Source organism: Malus domestica, chromosome 07 (genome assembly GCF_042453785.1).
Source record: "Malus domestica chromosome 07, GDT2T_hap1".
Classification (NCBI taxonomy): Eukaryota; Viridiplantae; Streptophyta; class Magnoliopsida; order Rosales; family Rosaceae; genus Malus; species Malus domestica.
Genome location: NC_091667.1, coordinates 1,753,783 through 1,772,494, shown reverse-complemented (window position 1 = coordinate 1,772,494; position 18,712 = coordinate 1,753,783). Strand labels below are relative to the sequence as shown.

At 38.3% G+C, this 18,712-nt stretch overlaps 2 protein-coding genes across 51 annotated transcripts; both read left to right on the top strand.

The window, feature by feature from the left end:
- The first annotated feature begins 6,567 nt into the window (after positions 1 to 6,567).
- Positions 6,568 to 7,297, top strand: LOC103438432 (small ribosomal subunit protein eS30z/eS30y/eS30x). The gene has a single exon (XM_008376981.4). It carries the CDS (start codon positions 6,940 to 6,942, stop codon positions 7,126 to 7,128), a length of 189 nt encoding a protein of 62 aa, XP_008375203.1. The 5' UTR covers positions 6,568 to 6,939; the 3' UTR covers positions 7,129 to 7,297.
- A 2,603-nt stretch (positions 7,298 to 9,900) lies between these two features.
- Positions 9,901 to 17,813, top strand: LOC103409937 (disease resistance protein RGA2-like). 50 transcript variants are annotated; one of them, XM_070824324.1, is made up of 10 exons: positions 9,901 to 10,434; positions 12,253 to 14,921; positions 15,066 to 15,829; positions 15,923 to 16,000; positions 16,264 to 16,310; positions 16,417 to 16,465; positions 16,978 to 17,045; positions 17,133 to 17,243; positions 17,325 to 17,465; positions 17,619 to 17,813. In XM_070824324.1, the coding sequence occupies exons 1-3, from the start codon at positions 10,141 to 10,143 to the stop codon at positions 15,826 to 15,828; spliced, it is 3,726 nt and encodes a 1,241-aa protein (XP_070680425.1). In that variant the 5' UTR covers positions 9,901 to 10,140; the 3' UTR covers position 15,829; positions 15,923 to 16,000; positions 16,264 to 16,310; positions 16,417 to 16,465; positions 16,978 to 17,045; positions 17,133 to 17,243; positions 17,325 to 17,465; positions 17,619 to 17,813. The 50 variants fall into 50 exon arrangements, with proteins under 50 accessions (XP_070680425.1, XP_070680424.1, XP_070680423.1 ...); XM_070824323.1 differs by having other exon boundaries at positions 16,234 to 16,310; positions 17,142 to 17,243; XM_070824322.1 differs by having other exon boundaries at positions 16,234 to 16,310.
- Positions 17,814 to 18,712: the final 899 nt, after the last annotated feature.

Sequence of the window (18,712 nt, the reverse complement as noted above, 5' to 3'; positions counted from 1 at the left end):
CGCATTCTGCAAATGGGTCGGGTCAGGATCCGCCGTTTGTGGCTGTTGGGGCGGAAGTGGGACCCCGGGAGGATGAATCGAAATGGGTTCTTGATGGTATTGGTGGTGGTGGGCGGTGGCGTAATCCTGGGTGGTGGTGGTGGGATTGTAGTATTGTTGGTATTGTTGTTGGTGGTCGGATTGTTGGGGGTGATTGTAGGGTAATAGGCCTGGTAGGAATAGGATTGGTCGTAGGATTGGATTCTTGAGGGATCGAATGAACGGAGGAACTGAAATGTGATATGACCTAAAAACAAATCAACGGCATAGATTAAATCCAAAACAATCAATGGTTGAAATAATTCTCTTATAATTAAAAAAATTATATATATATATATATTTTTTTTTTTTCGGTTCGGTATGGGAATACCGAAAAAATGAAATGCAATACCGAATCCCATACCGAAACTTTCGGTTTGGTTTGGGATTACGTCCTGAAAATTTCGGGAATTTTGGTTTGGGATTTTTTTGGTTTGGGATCGGGATTTTTTTGGTTTGGTTTGGGATTTTTGGGATTTTTTTCCAGCCCTAAAAACAACACACACGTTATTTTGGAAAATCCCTTCCACCGAATTAAATTTCAAAAATCTTGATTGATGACTTGATGAATTTGGTAGAAATGATCCGAAGAAGATTATTTCCCATTATTTTTATCAAATTACTATTCAAATAGACGTGCTATATGGCCCACTGATTGATGATTTTAACCCACCACGAAACAAATTAGGACACAATTTATCCTCAGTTGTCACCAAATTAGAACTAATCCATTATTTAGTCCCGTAATCCAATGAGGTCTCTGTTAATCTACAGAAAATGTAGCAGGTGAAAGTATGAAGGAGAGGTTCGAGAGGTTCAGAGTGAAAGAGCGGAACATCTGAAAGTTTTCTTGTATTGATTTCTTAGCTATTAAAAAAGTACGGTGAGATGGTATTCATCAGTTTCACAGTATCCTAACAAACTAAAGCCTCGTTTGGTGCATCGTACAAGGAGATATGACTAATAATACAGATCCGATTTTTTGATACCCTCTCGTATTTGTTAGGGAATGACTTAGGTTAGTGCCAGGTGTCATTAGTAGAGTCGAGAATATGGAGTTAGTTATAAGGTGGTTGTATTTATATATAAGTAAGGGATGTAAACATATGGTGACTGATATCTTGGAATATACATAACATTCTTTTACTCTCTCTCCTTCCTCTCTCTACATTTTCTCTCTGTACTTTCCTTCATTACTGTTGACATGGTATCTTCGCCGGCAAAGGGTAACACCGTCGTCGGTTCCTGATCTCTGTGCTTCCGCTCGTCTTGTTCGTGCTTTCATCTTGGTAATCGTTGTTCTCGTCTTGCTCGTCTCGTTTCGTCGTCGAGGATCTCAGTCGGTTGCTGCAACCCTAAAAAATTTGGGGCTTTTTCGTCTGTCGGTCGGTGATTGTTCTTCTTGAAATTCCTTCGTTAATTGTTGCTGTTGTGTGTTTCTTGAAGGCACTGTGGTGTAGTTTTATCGTCATTTTGTCTCGCTCATTTGCGATTGTTGCTCAGTTGGATTGTCGAGATTTTCTTGATATTATCTTGATTGGAGGTTATTGCGTTGCTTGATCTGGTTTCTTGATGTGCCTCTTGCTTGCATACGTATTGTTGTTCGTCTGTGGAGAATCCTGTTGACAAATTGTGTGTTTTGGTTGTTTTCTGAGTCTTGACGATACGTTGATCTTTTACAGTCATCATGGTTACAGTTGCTCAATTAGCACTTACTCAGTCACCAATTTCTTCGCTGATTCCTAGTGTTGGTAACACTGTCACTGTCAAATTGGATGATTCCAATTATGTTACCTGGAATTTTCAAATGGGACTTTTATTAGAGGGAAATGGAATTTTTGGCTTTGTGGATGGATCCATTCCTTGCCCAGATAAATATCAGGATTCTGATTCTGAGGACGAAACTGTTACTCATTCACATCATATTACTGATGATTACAAAGTATGGAAGATTCATGATAAAGCTCTCATGACTCTCATCACTGCTACATTGTCCACTGCTGCTCTGTCCTGTGTTATTGGTTGTCAAAGTTCACAGGAAATGTGGAATAATCTGAGGGAACAGTTTTCTAACATGACTAGAACCAGTATTGTTCAAATGAAGATTGACCTGCAGAACATAAGGAAAGGGTCCGAGTCTATTGATTTGTATCTGCAGTGAATCAAGGACTGTAGGGATCAACTTGCTGCTGTTGGAGTGTTTATTTCCGATGAGGATATTGTAATTGTTGCTCTTAAAGGGCTTCCACATGAGTTTAATACTATCAAGGCAGTTATAAGGGGCAGAGAGAATCTTGTGTCTTTAAAAGAATTGCGCTCCCAATTGAAAGCTGAAGAGGCTACTTTGGACGAAGTTATTAAACAGGCTCCTATAATGTCTGCTATGTATGCTTCTAATTCAGTCTATGATGTTGGGGGATCATCTGGTGGTGCCGCACATAATGCATCTCAGCATTCTTTCAATGGTTCCCATTTTCCGATCTCTTCAACCCCAATGTTTCAACAAATGCCATTTCCTAATCAAATGTTCCAGATGAATAGTCCTCTTGCTTTTGTATCTCAGGGTGGTTCAGGGACTTATAACAATTTCAGGGGGAATAACTTCAAACCAAAGGGGAAAGGCAAGAAATTTTATAATAATTTTCAGCAACCTCAACAAACTGGTGCTTCATTTCCACAACAGTCATCATCAAATAATTTTCATCAGGGCTCTTCTTTTCAGTCTGTCCATTCTCCTCTGCCTACTGAGCAAGTGTATCAACCTTTGCAGATTTGTCAAATATGTAATAGGAAAGGTCATAGTGCTCTTCATTGTTTTCAAAAAGGGTGTCAAATTTGCAATCGGAAAGGGCATACTGCTGCACCTTGTTTTGATCAAAATAGTGGTTTTTCTTCGATGGTGCCTCCCCAGTTTTCTTCATCGTCACAAGGGTTCTCTCCACAGCAATTTCAACCCTCTCAACAGGCTACTTTTCCTACACCATTTCCACCTGCCCATGTGGTTCATCCTCCTCAGTTTCATCCTGCAATGATGAGCTCTCAAAATCATTCTCCGGTTGCTACGACTGCGCAGTCTACTTCTTCTCCCTCTGCACCACAGCAAGAGTATTGGTTACTTGACTCAGGGGCCACACATCACATGACTTCTGATTTGTCTAACATTCAAATGGCTGATCCTTACTCATCCTCTGATACTGTCATTGGTGCTAATGGAGAAGTTTTACATATTGCTCATATTGGACATTCTACTCTTCCATTACAGTCTCATAATCTTTGTCTCAAATCTGTCTTACATGTACCTCAATTATCACAACATTTATTGTCTATGCATCAACTGTGCAAGGATAATAATTGTAGGTGTATTGTTGATGAGTCTTCTGTGTGCATACAGGACAAGGTCACTCAGGAAATTCTGTATCGATGATTGAGTAACAATGTTGTCTATCCTTTACCAGTAATGAAGTCTTCTCATGTTTCTCCCGCAGCATATATTGGACAAAGAATAAATTCTGCACTCTGGCATTGCAGATTGGGTCATCCTGCTCCTTCAGTAGTCAAGGCAGCTCTTTCTAAGGCCGATATTCCTTTTCAGTGTCTCGATTCTTCCTATACTTGTAAAGCTTGTTTACAAGGCAAATTTGACAATCTCCCTTTTCCTTATTTGGCTTCAAAGTCTGTAATTCCTTTTGAAGTCATTCACACTGATGTTTGGGATCCGTCACCTAGTTTGTCTAGTGAAGGATATCGGTATTATGTGTCCTTTATTGATGAATGTACAAGGTACACATGGATATTTCCTATCATGAATAAAGCTGCTGTTTTTGGTATGTTTGTCCAATTTCAAGCTTTTGTGCAAAATTTCTTTAATGTTCATATCAGAATATTGCAAAGTGATGGTGGTGGAGAGTATATTGGGATTCATTTTCAGAATTTTCTTAAGGACAAGGGTATTTTGCATCATAAGTCTTGCCTTTACACTCCTCAACAAAATGGGCTCGTAGAGAGGAAAAATCGGCATATTACCGAGACAGCTATCACTCTTCTTCAACACTGTCTTCCTCCTCAGTTTTGGTACCATGCATGTGCCACAGCAGTATATCTTATTAATCGAATGCCTACACCGGTCTTGTCTATGAAGTCTCCCTTTGAAGTGTTATATCATTCTTCACCCAAACTAGATCATTTGAAGATTTTTGGTTGTGCTTGTTATCCGTCATTGAAGCCTTATAGATCTCATAAGCTTGCACCAAAGACCAGTGAATGCATATTTTTGGGATATGATGCTTAGTATAAAGGGTGTATCTGCTTTAATCCTAAAGACAATAAACTAATTGTCTATCGGCATGTTCTATTTGATGAACGTCATTTTCCTGCGACTTATATGGCTAGTCATTTTGCCTCTGGTTCCAAGGTGGCTTCCATGTCTTCCACCGTACCCTCCAATACTTTTCATCATCCTCCTTTAGCATCTATACCGTTTCCACAAGTGTTCTCCAGGGATTCCAGTTCTCAGCATAGTCCTCCAGTATGTTCTTCAGCACCAAGTGAGTTTGTTTCTTCTGGTACCATTCCCTCACTACCAGGGGATGTTTCTTCTGGTACCATTCCCTCACTACCAGGGGATATTTCCATGGATCACATGTCCAGTGCAGCTATTTCTGGTCAAGTTATGTCTGAGTTACATCCTGATACTCATCTGTCTCAAGTGTCTGAGTTGCAACAAGTTTCTGTTGTTGCTGTTAACTCTCATCCTATGCAGACTCGATCCAAGTCGGGCATTTTTAAGAAAAAGCAGGCCTTTTCTGTTGACGTTCAATCTGGTGCTCAAGAACCTCAGTCATACTCTGCAGCATGTAAATTGTCAGAGTGGCGAGGAGCAATGCAGGAAGAAATAGATGCTCTTCTTCAGCAGAAAACTTGGACCTTGGTTCCTCTTCCCCCCGATAAGAAATTGGTTGGGTGTAAATGGATTTATAAGATAAAAAAAACATCCTGATGGTACTGTTGCTCGGTACAAAGCCAAGTTAGTGGCTAAGGGATTTTCACAAGAGGCTGGGTTAGATTATTATGAGACTTTTAGTCCTGTGGTTAAACCTACCACAGTGAGACTTCTCCTTTCTTTAGTTGCTTCTAATGGTTGACAACTCAAACAATTGGATGTCAAAAATGTTTTTTTACATGGCTTTCTTGACGAGGAAGTCTATATGGCTCAACCTCAGGGTTTTGTAGATCCTCTTCACCCCACACATGTATGTAAACTCCAAAGATCTCTATATGGGTTGAAGCATGCTCCCCGAGCCTGGAATGAGCGTTTTACTAAATTTCTTCTCACTTTGGGCTTCAAATCCTCTTATGCTGATCCATCCTTGTTTGTCAAGTCTGAGAATCAATCTATTGTTGTTCTTTTGTTGTATGTGGACGACATTATTCTTACAGGCAATAGTGTTGCTGGGGTTCAAAGTGTGATACAACAGTTGACTGCATAGTTTGATATGAAAGATCTTGGTCTTCTACATTATTTTCTTGGTTTACAGATTGAGTATCGTTCCAGTGGTATTTTTGTCCATCAATCCAAGTATATCACGGATTTGTTACACAAGGCAGATATGTTCCATTGCAAGTCGTGCCTTACTCCATGTCATCCTAATCACAAGCTGTTGACTCATGGCAGTACCTTACTCTCATATCATTTCAAATATTGGAGTATCGTTGGGGTTCTTCAATATCTAACTTTTACTCGACCTGACATAGCCTATTCCGTGAATCAGGTTTGTCAGTTTATGCATGCTCCTCTTGAAGATCATTTCATTGATGTTAAAAGGATCTTACGATATCTCTGTGGCACTATGCATCTTGGTATCCATTTTACACCTGGATCTCTTGATATTAAAGCATATACTGACGCTGATTGGGCTGGAGACCCCAATGACCGACGTTCCACCACTGGTTTTGTTGTGTTTTTGGGTTCTAATCCTATTTCTTGGAGTTCCAAGAAACAACATACAGTGAGTCGCTCGTCTACTGAAGCCGAATATCGTGCTATGGCCACCACTACTGCTAAAATAGTATGGATTCAACAGCTGTTACTGGATCTGCATATTTCATGTCAATCTGTACCCCTTCTTCATTGTGATAATCTTTCTGCTATGGCATTGGCTACTAATCCTATCCTTCATTCCAAAGCCAAGCACATCGAGATAGATTGCCATTTTGTTCGTGAACGAGTTCAACAAGGGACAATCATGCTTCAGTTTGTCTCTACCACAGAACAATGTGCTGATGTGCTCACCAAAGGTTTATGTTCCTCTCAGTTTCAGGTTCATTGTTCCAATCTTATGTTGGGTTCTTCCCTTCATAAGATTGAGGGGGAATGTTAGGGAATGACTTAGGTTAGTGCCAGGTGTCATTAGTAGAGTAGAGAATATGGAGTTAGTTATAAGGTGATTGTATTTATATATAAGGGATGTAAACATATGGTGACTGATATCTTGGAATATACATAACATTCTTTTACTCTCTCTCCTTCCTCTCTCTACATTTTCTCTCTGTACTTTCCTTCATTACTGTTGACAGTATTAAATAGTGGTCGAATTAATTTAATCACTCTACTAATCCTTCCAAAAGGAGGGGATTATTAGTCCGTTCCCTTCCCTCTCTCTCTCACTTGGTTCTCCACGACACCTGCTGTCTCCGTCGTCCCTCTCGCCGTCGTCGTTCTCCCCGTCGTCGTTCTTGCCGGCACCGTCAGGCACGCAGGCTTGACAAAAACGACTTTGCTCCCCTGATTTTAATTTTGTTTATCATTTTCGTCCAATCGTTGTAAAAGCTGCCGGCAAATAGCAGCAGCATCTGCAATCAGCCATGGGTAAGGTTCACGGGTCGCTCGCGCGTGCCGGGAAGGTCAGGGGTCAGACCCCGAAGGTCGCCAAGCAAGACAAGAAGAAGAAGCCCAGAGGCCGCGCCCACAAGCGCTTGCAGTACAACCGGAGATTCGTCACCGCCGTTGTTGGATTCGGGAAGAAGAGGGGGCCTAATTCTTCTGAGAAGTAAGGCCGCTCTTTGGGGAGTTTTGCTGTTTTCGTATGAGGCATTAGTTTCATCTGAAGTTTCAGATTATGGTTTGACATTATCTACTGCTTCTGTTTCGTTGTTCTAAATCGAAGCATGTTTTGATTTCCGGATTGGGAATGCATATTTAAAATAAAAAATCGTTGTAAAATCTCATGAGGATGATCCAGTCAAAGGTCTAATGCTTAATTTTCCTTAAATTAATGTCATAATTAACGGTTAAGAGAAATCTGGGGAAGTGAGGGTGTTGGGGTGTGCGGCGGAGAGATCTGGAAAGACAAATGATTTCAATTTTTTTTAAGTTTGATTTAAATAAGGGAAGATTCTGTTCATTTTTAATTTGACCCATTTGGTGGTTGTGAATGTGTAAAAATTTATTTCCATTAATCATCAATTTTATGTAATAATACTTTGAATTATAAATAATACGATTGTTAATCTGATATTGTATTTAATGTCAATAAATTCAATCAGTACTATCGATAACTATAAATAATCAGAACAGTTCTGCTATCAAACGAAGAAGCGTAACTCACTCTCAAATCTTCTGGCAATATCCCAATCACACTTTTATCTCTATCAGTCTCCGCCGCACGATCTGACCTGGAGGTTTAGACCGTGACCAATGAATGGGCCACAATATAGTCCACGAAGATGTTTGATATTGCATGAGTAGTAGAATGCTCAGTATACTGTAGTTGTGATATATGGATGAGGATACTCGGGAATTCAAAGGATTCTCGCGTAATGATCATTTATCGTAAATCGTGCAATCAGTTTTTATTAGGTATTATTTATGTTTAATTTTAAATAAATAAATTTAAAATAATTTATAATCGCACAATGCATGATAAATGGTTAAGATATGAAGATCCTTAAGATTCTCACAACTTGAATTCGGATGAGATCCAAATCCGTGATATGTTATATGACATGGTTTACAAGCTGATCGCTCAGGTAGGAAAATATTGGCCAAGTGGTAGCTGATGTTGCATTGCATCAGTAGTAGATTTGGTCATGATAACATGGGGTATGAAAGCTAAAATGTCAAAGCATAGATGCCATTATCTACAACTAGCTTTCATGCACGCGCTCACGCACGTGCAGAAGGTATTTTTTGAATCACGCTGTGTTGCGCGCAACTTACATATTTTAAATATATTTATATGCGTGAATTGACAAAAGAAAAGTCAAATATTTGAAGTAAATGAATAATCTTAAATCATGCTATAAAAAAAAACCCCTCACAAACCAATCAACCAGCTGAATTCACATAATAAAATCGATCTTTCAATTTCCATCTACATTCTATTGTAGATAGTATCGTTTGTTCAAAAATAAAAAAAATCATTTGACAACTAATTTAATCACATTATTATGTGTGTGCGAAAAACATTTTTTTTATAACCAACATTATACTCCTCTTAAAATGTTTTGAACGTGTTTAAAAATAGAAAAAATAATATTTAATGAACAACTGATTGAATCACATTATTACTAGCATATTGTGAAGTACTAATTAAAAATAATAATTGTACAAAAAAAATTAATTATTAAAAAAATATTGTTAAAATGATGAAAATATCCTGCATTATTTGGTACATTATTTTTTGTTGCTTTTGAAATTTTTTGTTTTAGGGACATTTTTGTTCAATTTTTTTTGTTCAAGTCAAGCTTGTGATCCCAAAAAAGGTTGTAGCTTTATATATAAGGAGATGGATTCTCTACTCTCCCACTTTCCATACACTTCCATCATTTGTTGTTGTTTGTGTGGTTACAGTTAAGTTACGTTAATATTTTATATTATTATTATTTTTTGTTTTACTATCTTTATTAAAAAATTAATATAAAATATTAACGTGGTTTAATCGTGACCACATAAACAGTGAAGAATGAAAGTGTATGGGAAGTGGAAGATAAGAGATTCCATCTCCAATATAAAGATTGTGAGAACTCTTTATTTTTATTTTATGTATGGAATGGTGTAATGTAATCAATCAATACCTTATTAGAGGATGGGGGCCTAGTTGCAGTGGCCAAAGAAACTCCCACCTCACCCAAGTTCGATTCCTCCCACCCCCAAGCTTAACTAATGACAAAAAAAGAAAAAAATCAATACCTTATTAAGCCACTAGACTAAAGTAGAATGATTGTCTTTTCAAGTTTGTCTGATTGTAATCAATCAATCAAAATTTTATTAAGCCACTAGACTAAAGCAGAATGATTCAATCTTCCATCCAACTTCTCATACACTTTCATCATTCACTGTTTGTATGTTCACAGTTAAATCACGTTAATATTTTATATTAATTTTTTAATAAAGATAATAAGATAAAAAATAATAATAATATAAAATATTGATGTGGTTAAATCGTGACCACAAAAACAGAGAATGATGGAGGTATATAAGAAGTGAGAGAGTAGAGAATCCATCTCCATTTACTAGAGCACTAGCAAACGGACATTGATCCTCTCGGGATTCATGTGTCATAATCTTAGAGATCTACCTATTTGGATCATTGAAATTTAATTAAACAATTAAAATGATTATAACTTTTAAAGTGAATCTTTTTTAACTATTAAATTAAATTTTAATGATTCAGATTGATGAATCCCTGGGATTAGAACACATAGATCTGGAGAGTATCCATGTCCGTAGCAAACTATCAGCTTTCAATTATTGAGACCAGCAGTAACATATTGACCGGTCTTCGTTTTCATTTTATAAATGCAATTATATGTGAGTGGCTGCATATAGAACACATGGATCTGGAGAGTATCCATGTCCCTAGCAAACCATCAGCTTTCAATTATTGAGACCAGCAGTAACATATTGACCGGTCTTCGTTTTCATTTTATAAATGCAATTATATGTGAGTGGCTGCATATAAAGACTAGCAGGAGAAGCCAATCTTTCACTACGCAAAACCATATTCTCACTTACAAGCTTCTACTTCACTACATTTTTGTTTTTTCTTGTCCTGAATCCAAGAAATGGCGGAAGGAGTTCTCTTCAACGTTGCAGGAGGGATCATTGAGAGGCTAGGCTCCCTTACTTTCAAAGAGATTGGATTGATTTGGGGTGTCAAAGATGAGTTCCAGAAGCTTAAGGAGACAGTTGCAGGATTTCAAGCTGTTCTTCTTGACGCTGAGCAAAAGCAAGCCAACAATGAAGTCAAACTGTGGCTCGAAAGCGTAGAAAATGCAGTCTATGAAGCCGATGACGTACTGGATGAGTTTAATACTGAAGCACAAATGGTGCCTAGAAATACAAAGATGTCAAAAAAGGTACGCACCTTCTTCTCTCACTTACTCAAATCAGCTTGCTTTTGGGCTAAAAATAGGATCATAAAATGAAAAATAGAATTAATCTCAGTTTACTATCATAAGGTTTCGTGGTTTCAACCTTTGGTACATGATTTTTTTTTCATTACAGAGTCATACCTCAAATCTTTATTTTGGGACAATCTCATATATCCGTTAAATTTTCCGTCAAAACCTCTATTAACTGATGACGTGGCATCCATATAGATAATGATTGAACATCATGCCTTAATGTAAGGCTATGTGAACAATAAAAGTTAAAAAAATAAAAACTTAAAAACTTTAAATTTTAAAAGTTTAAAATTTGAAAAAATAAACCTTAACCTTCCTCTCCCCCTTTCTTTTTCGACTCCCTCTCCCTCTCCCCCTTTGTCTCCACAACCACCACCTTCTCCACCATTCCTCTCCTAACCCCCACCGTCTTCTTCCTCCTCCTTATCCTGCACCCCAACCCAGACCCAGACCCAAACCCAAACCCACCATGTCCTCACCCACCGAACCCATATCTCGCAAGTTCCCACCGCCCTCAACGCCCAATCGGACCCAGGCACCAATTAGGGATACTTTCATCGTTTCTTTGCTTTTTCCGTTGTCGTTTTGTAGTTGGTTGGATGCGTTTCGGATCTCGATCTGGATTCTGGAATTATGGATACTCGTAAAAGAGGGCGGCTTGAAGGTTTTGGCTTTAACTCTAAAGGCACCTTCAAGAAGAACAAGCAAGGTTCGCTCTTTGCTTTCTCTCACTCTGTTCTTGTGATTTTGGTCAATCTATTGTTTTTTGTTGGTTTGGGTTTGAAGCGGGAGAAGAGGGAAAGGATCATAGGGACGAGATTCGATTGGGCGTTGAGGGTGGTGGGAACTTGAAGAAGGAGGCGCCGTCACTCAAAAACAACCAGAACCCGCCGTCCCCACTCCTACGCCAAGCTCAGATTTGCAGAGACTGGAAACTGGAAAAATTGGGAGATTTGCAGAAACTGGAAAATTGAGAAATTAGGATTAGAATTTCTGGGCTGTTAGTGTAAATTCATGGCAGATTAAGGATTGAGATTAAGGGTTAATTAATCTCCCTGTGAAATTGGATTCACATGGGATTAGGGTTTTTGTAATCTGAGAGAGCTTGAATAAATTATAATGGGCCTGAGGATGGGGGCCAGTGCAGTGGCACTAGAGCCAAGAAAACTCCCACCTCATCCAAGGTTCGATTCCCCCCACCCCCAAATTTAACTAATGACCGAAAAAAAATCAATGGCGTGAGAAAGAGAGAGGCAAGTGCGTGAGGGATATGTAGGGCCAAACTTTTAGGGTTTTTTTTTTTAATTTTTTAATTTTTTATGTTTACGTGGCACCATATTGATACATAGCGTCATGTCATTGTTCACGTGGACACCGCATCATTAGTTAACAAAGGTTTTGACAACTTAAAGGATGCATGAGACTGTCCTAAAATTAAGACTTGAGGTATGACTCTTAAATGAAAAAAACTTCATGTATCATATGTTGAAAATCACGAAACTTCATTTTACAAACTGAGAATAACCCTAAAAAATATTAACAAGAGGTTTGGTGAGAATGCATCTCGTAGCACCCTATCATAGTCACATACGCCTATTGATATCAACCTATTAGGAATACAATAAGTCTCTCAGTAACTCATAATTAACTGCAAAAGTCCTCTATATTATTGTCTTGAATGTTTCATATAACTTACCGTTACAAAACTCTATTAACTTAATTAATACAATTCTATCAAATTAATGATTATGTTTACTTAAATTCTTACAGGTGCGTCTTTTCTTTTCTAGCTCAAATCAACTTGTTTTTGGGCTAAAGATGGGTCATAAGATAAAAGATATTAACAAGAAGCTTAGTGAAGTTGCATCTCGTAGACCCAATGACTTAAAAGATAATTGTGTAGATACACACTTTATAATGAGAGAGAGGGTCGGTCACTCATTTGTTCCTAAGGAAAATATTATTATAGGGAGAGGTGAAGATGAAAAGGCAATAATCCAACTTTTGTTGGATCCCATATCAACTGAGAATGTGTCAACCATTTCCATAGTTGGATTTGGAGGATTGGGGAAAACTGCACTTGCCCAACTCATATTCAACGATGATGTGATTCAAAATCATTTTGAGTTGAAAATATGGACATGTGTCTCTAACGTATTTGAGTTGGATATAGTTGTTAAGAAAATCCTTCAATCTGAACATAATGGGATAGAGCAGTTGCAAAATGATCTTAGAAAAAAAGTAGACGGGAAGAAGTACCTACTGGTGTTGGATGATGTGTGGAATGATGATCTGGAAAAATGGCTTAGCTTGAAGTGTTTGTTAATGGGTGGGGGAAAAGGTAGTAGAATACTAATTACCACTCGTAGTGAAATTGTTGTGACGATATCAGACACAGCTAAACCATACATCTTAAGGGGTTTGAATGAAGAGCATAGTTGGTCTTTATTTAAGAAAATGGCTTTTAAAGATGGAAAAGAGCCAGAGAATTCAACAATTAAGGCAATTGGGATGGAGGTTGCAAGAAAATGTCAAGGAGTTCCACTCGCTATAAGGACGATGGGTGGAATGTTGCGCACCAAAGATCATGAAATAGATTGGTTGAATTTCAGAGAAAAGAAACTTTCAAAAATAAGCCAGAAAGAAAATGAAATTTTACCGACACTTAAACTAAGTTATGATGTGCTCCCATCACAGTTGAAACATTGTTTTGCTTATTGTAGCATGTTCCCACCTGATTATGAGATCTCTGTACAAAGATTGATTAAACTTTGGGTGGCGCAAGGGTTCATTAAGTCATCCGACAAAAACGAGTGCTTAGAGGATGTTGCGTATGAATATTTTAGGGAGTTGTTGTGGAGATCGTTTTTTCAAGAAGAACAGGATGAGTTTGGTATAATAAAAAGTTGTAAAATGCACGATCTCATGAACGAACTTGCAAACTTTGTGTCGGGAGACAGAAGCGCCATAGTTGATCTGAACCAAAAGAATTTTCATGAAAAGCTTCATCACGTGTCTTTCAATTTTGATATTGATTTGTTGAAATGGGAAGTACCAACTTCCTTGCTAAAAGCAAATAAGATACGAACTTTTCTTTTTCCTTGCCAAATTCCTTTCAGAAATAGAGATGGGTCATTATGTGATTCATTTTGTGCTACAATTGTTTCAAATTTTAAGTCATTGCGTATGTTGAGTCTCAATGAATTAGGAATTACAACATTACCTAATTGTCTTAAAAAGATGAAACATTTGAGATATCTTGATCTTTATGGTAATCCCATCAAGAGACTTCCAGATTGGATAGTTGGACTTTCGAATTTGGAAACACTAGATCTCAGTTGGTGTTCTATGCTTGTGGAATTGCCTAGAGACATTAAAAAAATGATCAACTTAAGGCATCTCATCTTGGAATGCTGTTGGGGATTGACTGGAATGCCACGTGGAATTGGTGAATTGAATGGTGTTCGTACATTGAATAGATTTGTTTTGAGCGAAAGCAATTGTTTGGGGAGGGGCGGTAGTGCTGGTCTTGCTGAGCTGGGGGCCCTTAACGAATTAAGGGGAGAGTTGGAGATAAGGAATTTGAGGCATGTGGTGTCAGAATCAAATGTTGGTACACCTCTCAAGGACAAACAGCATCTCCATTCGTTGGAATTGTGGTGGAAAGAGGAAGAAGATGTAAAGGCCGTTGATGAGGAGGATATTATAAAGTCAATGGAAGTATTGCAACCCCATTCTAATCTAAAGCAGTTGTCCGTGTATAACTATAGGGGTGTGAGGTTTGCGAGTTGGTTTTCTTCTCTCATTAATATTGTTAATCTCAAATTGAGTAATTGTAAGAGATGCCAACATCTTCCACCCTTGGATCATTTGCCTTCCCTTAAGAAACTTGAACTTCGAAGTTTGGAGAAGTTGGAGTACATATCAGAGAAAGAGAGCAGTAATAGTATGAGTGATGAGATGATGAGGATCTCATTCTTTCCCTCCCTGGAAAATCTCTTTATATCTCAGTGCCCTGTTCTGAAGGGATGGTGGAGGGCCCATACTCATAACACTGCTTCTTCTTCATCAACGGAAAATTTGTCCTTGCCTTCTTTTCCCCGTCTTTCTCGATTGATTGTCAGGAATTGTCCTAATCTAACTTCCATGCCTCTGTATCCAAATGTGGAGAGCATAGAACTTAGGAATACCAGCTGGAAGGTTGTTGAATCCTTGTTTGTTAGAGGAGCATCTGATATTACACATGATGTTGGTGTTGATGTTTCTGCCTCTTCTTCTTCCCCTCATCTCTCCAAATTAACACATCTGTCACTCTGGGGAATTGAGGATTTGGAATTTATACCGTTGGAAGGGATGGGCAATCTGACGTCACTTCAGAAGCTTGTAATTGACCATTGCCCAAATTTGGCAGCACTACCGGAAGGGATCGCTAACCTCACATCACTCCAATCACTTTCCATTGGAAACTTCCCAAATTTGGCGGTACTACCAGAATGGATCGCGAACCTCACATCACTACAATCACTTTCAATTGAAAATTTCCCAAATCTGGCAGCATTACCAGAAGGAATCGTCTTCCTCACATCACTCCAATCGCTTAGGATTGAAGATTGCCCAACTTTGGCAGCACTACCAGAAGGGATCGCCAACCTCACATCACTCCAATCGCTTAGGATTGAAGATTGCCCAACTTTGGCAGCACTACCAGAAGGGATCGCCAACCTCACATCACTCCAATCGCTTAGGATTGAAGATTGCCCAACTTTGGCAGCACTACCAGAAGGGATCGCCAACCTCACATCACTCCAATCGCTTAGGATTGAAGATTGCCCAACTTTGGCAGCACTACCAGAAGGGATCGCCAACCTCACATCACTCCAATCGCTTTCCATTGGAAATTTCCCAAATTGGGCAGCACTACCAGAAGGGATCGCCAACCTCACATCACTCCGATCGCTTTCCATTGGAAATTTCCCAAATTTGGCAGCACTACCAGAATGGATCGCCAACCTCACATCACTCCGATCGCTTTCCATTGGAAATTTCCCAAATTGGGCAGCACTACCAGATGGGATCGCCAACTTCACATCACTACAATCGCTTTACATTGAAAATTTCCCAAATTTGGCAGCACTACCAGAAGAAATAAGCAATCTCACGTCACTGCATTACCTTCAAATTACTCATTGCTCTAATTTGGCATCACTGCCAGAAGGGATTCGTGGACTCCCCTGTTTAAATACATTGTACATTTATGATTGCCCCAAGTTACTCCAAAGATACAAGCAAGAAAGAGGTGAGTACTGGCACAAGGTTGCTCACATCCCATACCTTATTATTGATTAAGGTGCGTTTTCTATTGTGAAATATTGAAATGCGAATCTCGTTTCTTAATTTTATTCTTCATTCATCATCAGTAACATTTTATTTTTGTTTTCAGATGACATGCTATGTGGATAAATGATTCCGTCCACACTTCTGCTTTCTCATTGAGCAACACTAGTTCCACGGTGAAGTGGTATGCATTTCTTATCCACTAACTTCAATCTTTTTTTCAATTTTGACCCCCCCAAAAAAATTGAAATCATTATTTTGATCCAATAATATGTTCTTCATCGGCATCTTTGATCTATTTTCTGTTACATCGCATCTAAATTAATAATTTTGATCCAAAAAAAAAGAATCTAAATTAATCAACTTATGTGGATGATTTGATGAATTTGGTTCTTCTGTTTTTCGTGGCATAAATAGGGTGTTCATCTAGCGCTTTTTGTGATGTAGTGTTGTGAAGATTGTGACGGAGCAAATACTTTCGTGGCCCATGGCAGGTAAATGGACCTTAGAACATTCTTCAACAGTTCTCTTTATTTTTACATTTCTTTCTTTCATTGTTTTCTAAATACCCATCTAACTTTCTCTAATTGTCTTTTTCAGGTGCTAAACTTGATAATTGTGGATAATGGTCCGAATACAACAGATTTGGGTATGAAAATTTGAATATATATTGGATATGGAAAAGACTGAATATTATTTGGTTATGGCTTTGAATATGGTTATAGGGATTCCCGATTTGTATCCGTCCCCGAATCCAATCCAAATAATATATATATATATATATTTAGTATTCCCGAATCCATTACCTTGAGAATACAAAAGTTGCATTGTGTGAGTTGCATTTTGTGGGATGTTCAAAGTTTTGAATTAAAATCAGTGAGAATTCAATGGTACTAAACCAACATCATCAATGTTTTAAATTCAATACTTTAGTTTTTATACTCCACAAGATCCGTTCATTGAATCATTTCAAAATTTGAATGTATAGCTCACTATTTGGTGCTCCCTGATCTGCAGTTTTCAGGTTCTGTTGAAATTTCCTTTCTTGAAACTAACTATTGGGTAAAGTTATGAATATCCAAGGGATACATTTTAAATTAGGCTCTAATGTGCTTCAAACTCAATTGAACTTGGTTACTGGCTGTTCTTGATCTTAACCAGGTGATGCATGGTTCTTAAATTCTCCAGAAGAATCGCTGGGATTCATCCTTGCAGATGAAGGTTTCAATGTATGGGTAGGGAACGCGCATGGAACACGTTGGAGTCATGATCACACATCTTCATCAGAAGAGAATAATGTTTATACTTTATTTTAGGATTTTTAGGATTGGAGTTGGCAGGAATTGGCTCTATTTGATCTATCAGAAATGATGCGCTGCATATATTTGACAACAAGCTCCAAAGTCTTTGTTGTTGGACGTTCACAGGTCTTACACCTCTTCATCTACTTCACTTCTCCTTCCCTTGCAGCTACTTTTGGTGTTTACACAATTTATTCATGTTATTAGGGAACAATCATGTCTTTAACTGCTCTCAGCCAGCCAGATATAGCAGAACTAGTTGAAGTTGCCGCTCTTTTCATCCAATATCATACTTGGAGCATCACTTCTAAATTTGCACCTAAAATAGTCAACATATATGTTGATCAGGTATTTCTTATCTTCTTCAAAGTATAGCGCATGAATAGCTTCTGTAATAAAATTGATGCATATTATGTTCCATCTTTTCGGATGATTCTTTTTACTCAATGTTATGTCATTTTATTAGTAGTAATCTAGTTGTCTTCTGTACATTATATGCAGTGAATGGGACGTCAACCTTTTGGATTCAATATGTGATGGCCATGTTGACTGCTTTGTGTGGTTGTATATGATTTTGCTTTTGATTGTCGGGGTTTAGGTACTATGTCCCCTACTGTATGTTTTTTATTCAAGTAATATAATATGGGCGTGAGGGCCTAGCCCCCCAGCTTCGACTGGGTTCCAGCCCTCGTTAAATGTTTCTTTTCAATATATGTTGATGTATTGAAAAAAGGCACATTTTGAATGTTCGTCCCGAGCACCAGAAAACTCAAGACCGGCCCTCATTTGAAGGGCGAGGAAGCAATCCACCCACGCAACCTTTTGTTTTGCAGAATATAGCTTTAGCAATTTCAGTCAATAAGGGTGTAAAATGTTGTTAAGAGAGAACCCCACGGAAGTGTAAAAGTGTGCAAGGTGCATGACCTTGTACGCTAACTTGCCCTTTCAATTTTGAAAGCTGAGAAATTGTGTTAAAAAAAACAATGAGGCAGAAACAATTAAACAATATGCTTCTACCATGGCCACTCCTTTTCCATTGAATCAAACGAAGGGTTCATATTACTAAAGGGTCTTAGACCTTAAAGCTTTCCCGATCGTTGAATTGCTGCTTCCAAAAGACATAGGAAAAACTTCGTACATTAGAAACAGAGCTTGAAAGTTAAACTCTAAACCATTCCCCTCGACTGACCAAATGTGGTGATCATAGAGATGAATGCTTGGAGTCGAAGCAACTGCCTCATGGAGTCGAACATCTTACATGTCTTCGAGAATTGCACGTACTAATTTCTCATAAGCAGATTGAGTGAAATTATACGCGCACGGAGAAGGATGCTTGGATCGTTCCAAGCTTATATGGTTTTTACTGTGTCATAATACTTGCACAAGGAAAGTATTTCTTGTAGAATGTAGTTGCAGGATTGTGTTGGAGACCAAGTGAATTAAAAACAACACCCCAAAGCAAAGCGAAGCAAAGGACAACAGAGATCAAACAGCATAGTAAAGCAAAGCATCGATCCAAATAGGCACCGCGCATCCAAGATGGGGCTTTCTCTAGTGAACAATGGAACAAAAACAGTTGGATCAATTGGTCCATA